The 10,861-nt window shown below is 30.7% G+C and overlaps 2 protein-coding genes across 2 annotated transcripts; both read right to left on the reverse strand.

Annotated features, from left to right (window-relative positions):
* Positions 1–3,329: 3,329 nt before the first annotated feature.
* On the reverse strand, positions 3,330–4,890 carry LOC109798903 (Tetratricopeptide repeat (TPR)-like superfamily protein). Its single transcript, XM_020359335.3, has one exon. It carries the CDS (start codon positions 4,787–4,789, stop codon positions 3,440–3,442), a length of 1,350 nt encoding a protein of 449 aa, XP_020214924.1. The 5' UTR covers positions 4,790–4,890; the 3' UTR covers positions 3,330–3,439.
* Positions 4,891–6,703: 1,813 nt separating this feature from the next.
* LOC109798920 (cytochrome P450 93B16) lies at positions 6,704–10,861 on the reverse strand. Its single transcript, XM_020359356.3, has 2 exons — positions 9,731–10,861; positions 6,704–7,572 (listed from the first exon to the last, which is right to left on the reverse strand). The coding sequence occupies exons 1-2, from the start codon at positions 10,646–10,648 to the stop codon at positions 6,922–6,924; spliced, it is 1,569 nt and encodes a 522-aa protein (XP_020214945.2). The 5' UTR covers positions 10,649–10,861; the 3' UTR covers positions 6,704–6,921.

Raw genomic sequence — 10,861 nt, forward strand, 5'->3', positions numbered from 1 at the left:
ATAATCAATTTTATCCGGAATCACAAAAATAATGAAATGGACATCTACTATGAAAAGGAGGAGCTCCCAAAGTATGGAAGCAACATTATATGACAACAAGAAAGTTTGAAGCCAAAAAAAATTGTTTAATTAGCCCAGAACGGGTCGGAACGGACCGTTCCGATTTTGAAACGGGCCGTTCTGGCAACTTCTTACGTCTATAAATAGACGACTCGGGCATAGTTTTCGGGGCCAGAAAATTTCGTCTAAGACTCTTTAGAGCTAGAAATTTCTGTCTCTCTCTCTTTGTATTTCTTGAGATCTATGAGGAACATTATAGTGTGTTAGGTCGCCAAAAAGAGCCTAATAGATCATCATATTTGAAGATTCAGCAAGTTAAAGTCTCTCATTTGGTATCATTTCTTTTTCTTTCTTTTTTTAATTTATTTTTTATTCATTTTTTATTTTTTAATTTTTATTTAATAATTGTATGTACATAGTGAATATGATTTGTTGTCTTTAAAATAATTGTTTAAAAAATATTTAATATACGAAAAATAATAATGTTAATTGAATAACATTTTATCTTTAACATTATTTGGTTCTAGGGGTTTAATAACTAGTCATTTGCTAGCTTAAACTCTCCTGTACAAAATTTTTTTTAAGAACAAAGATGTTGCAACTAATTACGTTAATTAAGTAACACTTCTATTTTTAATGTTATTGAAGAGACTTATTAATTAGTCATTTGCTAACTTGAATCCTTATGCAAAATCTATTTTTTTAAATAAAAATATTCATGTATACTTATTTTTATGGTTAATGATATTAATTGAGTAACACTTCTACCCTTTAATATCATGTAAATCACAAAAGTTAATAGAATAATTATTCATTATCTTAAGTTTTAAGCATAATTTAGTATCAACAAATAAAAATCAATAACATTGATTGAATAACAATTCTATCTTTCATGTTATTGGAATGGTTTATTGATTAATCATTTGCTAACCCAAATCCCTATAATTTTCTAATATAAATACAAAAAAAAGGCATCTCACATTTTAAAAAAAAAATATATATATATATATATATATATATATATTTCTCAGGAGAAAATTAAATATTTATAAATTTATATAATTTTGCGCAATTAATTAAAGGTACTATTTTTACGGGTGTTGTAGGGTGTTAATACCTTCCTTACACGTAATTGACTCCCGAACCCAACTTTAATTTTAAAGATTATCTTTTAAAGGGTTTTCCAATGTTTTTCCCTTAAAATAAAATATTGGTGGCGATTCCATTGAAAAAAAAAGGTTGTCGTCATTCCGTTGTGATTCTGATTACGATAGGTATCATTAAATTTTAAATACCATTGGCGAGAAGCTTGCTTAAGTCCATATATTGATTTCTTTGATTTGCACACCATGTGTTTCTTTCCTTCAACTGAGAACCCCATTAGTTGGTCCATGTAAACATTCTCCTCCAAATTTCCATTTAGAAAGACGGTTTTCACATCCATTTGATGTAGCTCCAAGTCATAATGGGCTACTAATGTCATGATAATTCTAAAGGAATCCTTTCGTGAGACGGGTGAAAAAGTCTCTTTGTAATCAATGTCATCTTTTTTAGTAAAACCCTTAACAACAAGTCTAGCCTTGTACCTTTCAAGATTGTCATCAGAGTCACTTTTAGTTTTAAAGACCCACTTACAACCAACTCTCTTGCAACCTTCTGGCAATTCTACAAGATCCCAAACATCATTTTGTTCCATGGATTTTAATTCTTCTTTCATGGCATTTAACCACTTTTCAGAATTATCACAACTTACAGCTTGTGAAAACGAAACTGGATCATTCTCATTAATACTTGAGTCAGTTTCTAACTCATGTAGATATACCATATAGTCATTTGAAATAGCTGGTCTTTTTTCTCTTTGTGACCTTCTTAATGTTATTTCTTGTGGTTGTTCTATAATAGGTTCATTATGAATCTTGGGTTCATTATTGTGTTGCTCTTCTTCATTGTTGTTTGACACAACAGTTAGAGAAACACTTACTTTATTGCCAGAGGCATAAGTCAAAGGAACTTGCATTCTAACTTCTTTGACTTCCACTTTCTGTGGAATTGTACTCCCACTAACTTTACAATTTTCAATAAACCTTGCATTTCCAGTTTCAACAATTCTCATATTATGATTAGGATTATAAAACATATATCCCTTTGATTTTTCTGGATAATCAATGAAATATCCACTGATTGTTCTTGCATCTGATTTCTTTTCCTGTGGATTATAAATCCTTATTTCTACCTGACAACCCCAAACAAGTAAGTGTCTTAAACTAGGTGTCCTACCAGTCCACAATTCAAAAGGTGTCTTTGAAATTGCCTTATTAGGAACCTTGTTTAACAAATACATGGTAATTTTCAAGGCATACATCCACAAATATATGGGTAAAGTTGAATTACTTAACATACTCCTAACTATATCCATTAATGTTCTATTATGTCTTTCTGATACACCATTTTGTTGTGGTGTACATGACATTGTATATTGAGCACAAATGCCACGTTTCTGAAGAAGTTTAGCAAATGGACCTAGGTGTTGCCCAGTTTTATTATATCTTCCATAATACTCACCACCTCTATCAAATCTTACAACTTTCACTTTTTGTCTAATTGCCTTTCTACTTCATTCAAGTAAATTTCTAAGGCATCGACTGCTTGAGATTTCTCATGCAATAGATAGACATAACCATAATGTGAATAGTCATCTATAAAGGTAATGAAGTATTTTTCTTTTCCGAAAGAATTGACATCAAAAGGACCACATATATCGATATGCACAATTTCAAGAAGCTGAGTGCTTCTTGTAGCTCCTTTCTTTGTATGTTTTGTTTGTTTTCCTTTAATACAATCTACACAAATATTTAGATCCGTAAAATCTAGATTTGGAAGAATTTCATTTTTTTATTAATCTTTCCATTCTTTCTCTAGAAATGTGACCTAAACGTCTATGTCACAAGAAAGCAGAACGTTCATTTATTAAACTATGGACATGGAATTCGTAGAGGCCCTTAAACCTGTAGATCAATCATGTTGGATTTCACCTTTCAACTTTCATCAAAATATTTTTAAAGCCGACTAAGAGGCAGGGATGAAATTCAGACCCGATAGACAAAAATCAGCAACTATACGTTCTTAAGGCTCTGCTTAGAGATCATGTTATATAATTTTTAAAATTTGCCGTAATCTTGTATTTATGTTGTGTGTCATGTTATATATCTTTGCCATCAAATACCATTAACAATCGTCTTCTAACCTATGCACCAAGATATATCCACCAATTGTAAACAATATGTTCCCCTTGAAATGAAACCATTCAATAAACGTTATTACCTTAAAAAGTGAAAACTTATGAAGGACTTCCAATTTCCTCCACACCAAATGCATTTTATTAGATATTCAGAGATGCAAGTACTTTCATAAGCTCACTAACACCCTTATCCTCACTACAGACAGACTTTATAATAATTTCCCAGCTCTTCAAATCAAGTTCTACCTTTCTCTTCTCCATCTCTTCCAAAACAAAGCAAGCACCATCAATATTCCCACATTTCAACAGGCCAACAACCAGATAATTAAATGTCTCCGAACGTGGACAATGTCTACTTGTAAGCATTGCATTCAAAACACTCAAACCTACCTCAAAATCCCCAATCTGGCACAAACCATCAACCATCATCCTGTAAGTAGCTGCATTAGGCTCACATCCCCCAATCTGCATCTCAGTTAATACTTTGTAAGCTTCCACTGCCTTACCTTCCTTGCAAAGATAATTTATCAATATGTTGTACGTTACAACATCCGGCTTAAGCCGCCTTTTCTTCATCTCATGGAGCAAAGACTTGGCCTCCCCAACCTTCCCTCTCTTCCCAAAATCGTTCATCAAAACACCAAAATTCACCGGCTGAGCTTTACACCCGCGATACGCCATATCAAACATCAGCTTCTTAGCCTCCTCGTACTTCTCCGCTGAACACAAACCCTCCATCAACAGCGCATAGGTTACTTCATTCGCATGCTTTCCTTTCTGTCTCATGTCCTCAAGCAAGGTCATTGCTTTATCTAAATCACCCTTCCTGCATAAAAATCCAATGAGACTATTATAAGTGACAACACTAGGCTGCACTCTCTTCTGAAGCATTTCATCAAACACCTCGCATGCTTTCTCCCACTCACCCTTCGCCAACCACCCTTTCATTATTATATTGAATGTCACCGTGTTTGGACGAAAACCCATTTCATAGGACCGTCCAAAAACATGATTGGCCTTATCAAACAGGTTGTTGTCAACTAGAACATTGAGAAGAGCATTGAAAGACTGAATCGTGCGGACGCAGTTGAACTGGGGCATTCTGTTGAAGAGTTCAAAAGCTTTTTGAGGACCATAATGTTGAAAGAGAGCAATGAAAACGCTCTCTCTACATTGCAATTCGGTGTCTCTCATGTGGGCGAGAATGGTTTCAACGGCTTCGAAGTTTCTGGAACGAGCGAGTTTGTAGAGCAAAGCGGCATAGGAAGGGTAATAGTGGCGGAAACCCTGTTCCTTGTAACGGTGAAAGAGAGACAAGGCTTCTTCTGGGTCTTGCACTGTTTTGACTTGGGAGACGAAAGGAATGCGCTTGCGAAACTTCGGAGTTGGCCTTTCATGGGGTCGAGGTTTGTGGCTGTGGAATAGGGATTGATTGTGAGCATAATGGAGCAGTGGATTTGGATTAATCGTTTTGGGTATGCGATGGATCATTCAAGCGAGACGAGAGAAATCCCCACCGGTTATTCAAATCGATAATTGAAAGGATAGTGATAGAGAAGAAAGGGAGAATCGAAATTCAAAGAAACCAAATTACAATTTTCACCTCCAATTTATGACTTTTTAAAGTTTATTACGATGTTGCTTAATTACTGTTTACTAGCTTTTTTAACACGTGTATGTAATGTACACGATAGGTTTTTATTTTATGATAATTAAAATTTGTAATAAATAAATATTTTTTAATATATAAATTATGTTTTAAATTTACATTATATAATTTATATTATAATATACAAAATATTTTAATCATTAATTAGTTATTTAAAAATATTAAATTTTAATTTAAAAATAAAGATGATTATAAGGGATTAAAAAATAGTTAAAATAAATAATACGATTATTTTTCATGTACATTTCCTTGCATTAATTAGCAAAAGTGAAAAAAAATTGTTAAAATGTTTGTCTAAAAGGAAATCACTTTTAAATGAATAATTCCGATGTTATTTAAAACATAATATATTTTATTTTACAGGTGTAACACCATACATTTTAAACATTTTAATTAATTATGATATCTGTATAATTATTGTTTTATTGTAATTATTGTTATTTTGAGGTTATGGGGTTGATGGGTCACAGTTAAATTATTTATAAAGTAGTTTTAGTTAATTAAAAGTTAAGTTAATTAAATTTAAGGAATGACATATAAGAATTTTCTTAAGATATGAAATTCATAATTAAGTTTATGTTCTCAAGAAAGTTAAAGAGAATAAGAGTGATAGGTTCTAGAGCCAAAAATATTTAGTTCTTCTTTTGATTTTGTGAAAACACTCTAAATCCTTCCCATTAGTTGAGAAGAGTTGTTGGATTGAAGATTCAAGCTTGGAGACTAAGAATCTGTAGTCAAGGTTGTTGTACGATGTACTCTCGTAGAGCTTCATTCTTCGTCATTCTTTCTTCCTTTTCTTGTTTTCAAGCAATCCAAGGTAAGGAAAGTCAGAAGTCAACCCTTTATGAATTTGTTTGTGTATTTTGCTTGAATTCCCTGGTTGTGTTGATCAAATCGAAATGCATGGAAAGGAGATTTGGGATTTTGGTGTTCTTGATTAAAAGTTAAGAAATTGGTGATTTTCTTGAGGTGTTGTTGATGCATGTATATTCTCCTTTGGTTTTTGAGTTGTATGTTGTTATAATTGATATTTTGGAATTGCATGCATGAATTATTGAATAGGTTGAGAGTAGGGATGGAGCTACTTATGTAACTAGGGGGTCATGACCCCCGTGAATTTTTTAAATTTAATTTTGCTGATACATATATGTTAAGATTATTATTTTATTAAAAATAAAATTTTATTATTTAACTTTTATTTGACAAAAAAATTATTATATTTTTATAGTTTTTATTGTAAATATTTTTGTAGACAAATTTTTTTATTTTATGATTTTAGACAAATTATTAAGAACTTAAGATGTTTGAACTCTTCTCTCTCTCTGCCTCTCTCTCTCTCTTTATGGTTTAAGGTTTTGAAAACTATTTGATAGCTCGTTTCATTAATTCAAATTGATGGATAATCATAAAAATATTTTATACGTTGGTTTGAATTAATTGAAAGAAGTATCAAATAATGATTTTCAAATTTTTTAAAAATTTGCATATTTGATCTATACATTAATAATTTTAAATTCAAGAGTTGAATTGTTGAGATTTGATGTAAAATATGAATTATTAAATGAAATAAGTATAGGTGAACTTACTCCTAGAGTAAACGAATTTCTCCTTATATATATACATATATATATATATATATATATATATATATATATATATATTCTCCAGAAAGAGCGAGACATGTAAGTAATGTGAAGCTATTCTCCAAAATGTAATAAATTAATAAATGACTAATATGCAAAAACTAAAACCTGTTTATAAATTAATAAATATAATAAAAATCACTTATAATATCATTTAAATGGTCATAGTTGGAGGGTATATTGATACCCTCTAAATAGAATTTACACCAAAGAAATTGCCATGACTTTATTGTATACAATACATAAAATCCATATTACATAAGCATAAAAATGGTGTGCATAAGACTTTGTAGTCACAAATTCCCTTCATACTAAATATGAAGAAAATGAGTGGGATTTAATCGTGCAACAGGAACAACAATAAGATCATTGGCCCTAGGAGCAGTTAATCCTGGTCGTTCATCCATATTGATTAAAGTTGTAGTATGAGCATGATCTTTGGAATCAAAGATTTTCCACTCAAAGCATTGTATGAGAGCTCCAATGATGGTGGGTAACTCTCTCAAGGCCAAAGGCATGCCAGGACACCCTCTCCTTCCACTACCAAATGGCAACAACTCAAAGTTATGTCCTTTTATATCTATACTGCTTCTTTCACCTTCTAAAAACCTCTCTGCCTTAAACTTTAATGGGTCTTCCCAAACATTGGGGTCCCTCCCCATGGCCCAAATGTTTACACATACTATTGAACCTTTTGGAATCTTGTTTCCGTTAACCACACAATCTTCAATTCCCTTCCTCATAATTATTGGTATTGGTGGGTGAAGTCTCATTGTTTCTTTTATGATGGCATTGATATAAGGAAGATTTGGACTGTCTGCTTCACACACCAATCGTTTCTTCCCAATCACAGTTTCTACTTCCTCTTGGGCTTTCTTCAACACCTTTGGATTGTTCAACAATTCTGCTATTGTCCATTCTACTGATATGGATGTTGTGTCAGTAGCTGCCGTAAAAAAATCCTAAAAAAATAATTAATTACAAAACTGTTAGAAATTATATGTTCTTTTAGAAGCTAAATTAGTGATTAATTAATTAAATTACAAGAATATTTTTATAATATAATAATTATTAGAAATCATATATATGATATATTAAAAGTGGTTAGTTTAGTGATTTAAACATCTTATTCTACTAACAAACTTGATTGTTTTTTTAATAATTTTATTTTTATACATGTTCATTTTTATCTCTTGATTTTTTAACATTGATTTTAAATATTTCTAAAATTAAATTACTCACTAAATCCATTAAAATACTAGTTTTAGGTTAAACGATTCAATTGTCATCAAGCCATAGTTGTTCACAATTAAATTGGTATTAATAAATAAAAAAGGTCTATAAAAAATTAATCGATATTTCTTTTTGATTGGGGTCATAGCGGAAGCCCGAAACCATGGGACTTACACTATGCCCATAAAAACTTTCATTCTTGATATTCATTAACAAAATAATTAATAATAATTTATTAAAAAAGATATAAAATAATATAAAAGAAAAAAAACCAAAAATTTATAGCATTAAAAATAAAAAAAATATTATAAGTTTTAAACATTTAATATACACATAAAAGTTTAAATCAAATATATCATAATAATAAGTTTATATCTAAAATAAAAAATGATAAATAAAAAATAACATCTTATTAGTATTTTTTTAGTGGTCCATTGTAAACCAAATTTTTTTTTGACAAACTTTTGATTCTTTGATCAATTTTTATGCAAATGAGTTTTAATTAAATCGAAATCTTATCAATAATTTAGGATTTGACTTCTCTAATTTTATTTTAGAAAATAAATATAATTAATTAAAAAATTAGCAATAAATATTAATTTGATTATAATTAATTTTAAATTTATTATATTTATATTTGATTTTATCATAATTATCTATTGTTGATCTTTTAATCAATAATTATTATTATTCTTTATTCTTTAAAGTATATTTTTCACTTTAGAGAAGTGAAATCCTATAATTTATTACCTACATCATTCTTCTTTTTTATTTATTTCAAACTTTTTTTTACAGCATTTCAAACTAACTTTTAGTCACTCCAAAACTACTTCAAATATATTGGATGATAATGTTAAATAAGCGCGCATAAGTGGGTGTAGGAGGCGACACTATACGTGCATATATTACTTAGTCAATTACTCCCTCTCTAACAATGCCCGATTAACTATTTAACAAATATGGTTGGTATGAATCGTATGATTGGGATGGTGGCACCAGTCGAAGACATATTTTGTTCTTTATGATTGGGATGATGGCACCAGTCGAAGACATATTTTGTTCTTTCCGTTATCGCCTATGTAAAAGATGGGGTGAGTTGGAATTTTAATTTAAAACGATATTTATATTTTAAAAATCCATCTTCATCCACATTAAATTTTATTGAATTAATTGATCACATTTTCTTTTATATAATTTTAATTTATTTATACATTTTAAATAAACTAAATTATAAGTTAATAATTATATTATAATATAAATAATATATAAAATAATAATAAATAAAAAATTAAGAATTAAATTACATTTTTAATTAAATGTAGAATTTTAAGTTTGTTATTTAATTATTATTATAATTTAAATTACTTAATTATTAAAATAATTACTTTATATTTTGATATTTAAAAATTAAAACTTAACCTTAATTTATATATATATATATATATATATTGCTATAAAAAAATGTAACAAGACAGATACAAGGACAAGATAGAGAGTTACATACCCAAGGAAAATCTATACTCATATCCCTACTCAATTAAAGTAATTTTTTTTTCAAAATCGGATTGAGGTCATGCCATGCTTACGCTAGAAGGATAGATCATATACGTAATCCTTATTATGATTATTATGCCCAACATGTTTGGTTCCGAGTGGCTTGTGATTTTGTTGCTAATGTGAATTTTCGCATTAACCATGAGCTATTAGCTATATAATAGCTTAGACTAAATTGATGTGATTATTTATTGTTTTGAGGAGTTTCCAAACATGCACATGCTATTGATTTGAAAATAGTTGAATATTACATGCATGAAGGGAGATTTCGTATTATTATCTATTATATTAGTAATTCATTTGTAAAGCATGAGAAGGAGAAAACCTACGTACCAAGATCAATGATTTGATATGGTTCCGAGTTAACTCGACCTCGCAATCTTTCTGCTCAGCTACATCCAACAAAATGTCAAGAAAATCCATCACTTTGTCATTTCCATCTTCACAGCCTTCTACCTTTGATTTCCTTCTCAATTCCTCGCGATCAGAGATTATCTTCTCTAGCAGCGCATCGTACCTTCTATGTATGTCCATTGCCCTCTTCTTGAAACCATGCACGTCAAAGTTCTCCAAGAAACCTATGAAATCCGACACGTTAAATTCCCCGAAAATCTGTGTCACTTCACGCACCAAAGCCCTTGCTTGTTCTGCCTGGCTTTCTGTTCCTGAACTTTTGATGCCCAACATCATCTGCGATATTATGTTGTTGGAAAGCCTCAAAAGTGCTTCAGTGAGGTTCACGCTCTCTTGGGCCTTCGATTTGTCGAATAGAATTTGAATAAATTCATGAAGTTCCCGTGTCCGAATAGGTTGGAACTGTCCAATAGTTTTGTTCCCTAAAAGCTCAGTGGTGCTAAGCCTTTTCATGAATTTCCAGTAAGTGTCGTAAGGGGCAAAAGCAAAAGTGGCGTTTTGGTAGGTAACCATGTTGATGGCCATGTTCATCTTACGTGAAGAGTATATAAGCTCGTTAGTTTTGAGAAACTCTTTCGCAAGTGATGGAGTGCTGACGACCACAAATTTAACAAAACCAAGTCGAAGGCACAAAAGAGGTCCATATTGGAGGGAGAGGTCTCGGAAGGCTTGATGAACTAGGGGTTTAAGCAAATGAAGGTGGCCAATTATGGGTATTGCTGGTGGGCTTGGAGGGTACTTCAAGTGGGCTCTTGGTTTGGTTTTTCTGTCAAAGAATTTGACAAGGAAAATAGAAAAGAAGACAATGAGAACTAATAAGAGGGACTGAACAATCATCTTGGTTGTTGATTAATTAGGAGATGAAAATAGAAATGTGTGGATTCAACATAATTTTGGAGGTTACTACCAATTGATTTTTATAGCCATGCACTGAAAATTGGAAAGGATGCATTATTGCTAATTGTGTTAGTTGGAATATTTGGTACCAACGTACTAGGGTATTGAATATAAAACATGTATTAAAAATTTGAGAGGATGCATCATTGCAAA

Source organism: Cajanus cajan, chromosome 8, assembly GCF_000230855.2.
Source record: "Cajanus cajan strain Asha chromosome 8, NIPB_CcT2T_4, whole genome shotgun sequence".
NCBI lineage: Eukaryota > Viridiplantae > Streptophyta > Magnoliopsida > Fabales > Fabaceae > Cajanus > Cajanus cajan.

What these genes read in the sequence shown, in the direction of transcription:
- LOC109798903 (XM_020359335.3), bottom strand. Translation starts at nt 4,789, where the DNA reads ATGATCCATCGCATACCCAAAACGATTAATCCAAATCCACTGCTCCAT.
- LOC109798920 (XM_020359356.3), bottom strand. Translation starts at nt 10,648, where the DNA reads ATGATTGTTCAGTCCCTCTTATTAGTTCTCATTGTCTTCTTTTCTATT. An exon ending in ATATCAAATCATTGATCTTG is followed by an intron (nt 7,573 to 9,730) that starts GTACGTAGGTTT and finishes TTATTTTTTTAG; the next exon opens with GATTTTTTTACGGCAGCTAC.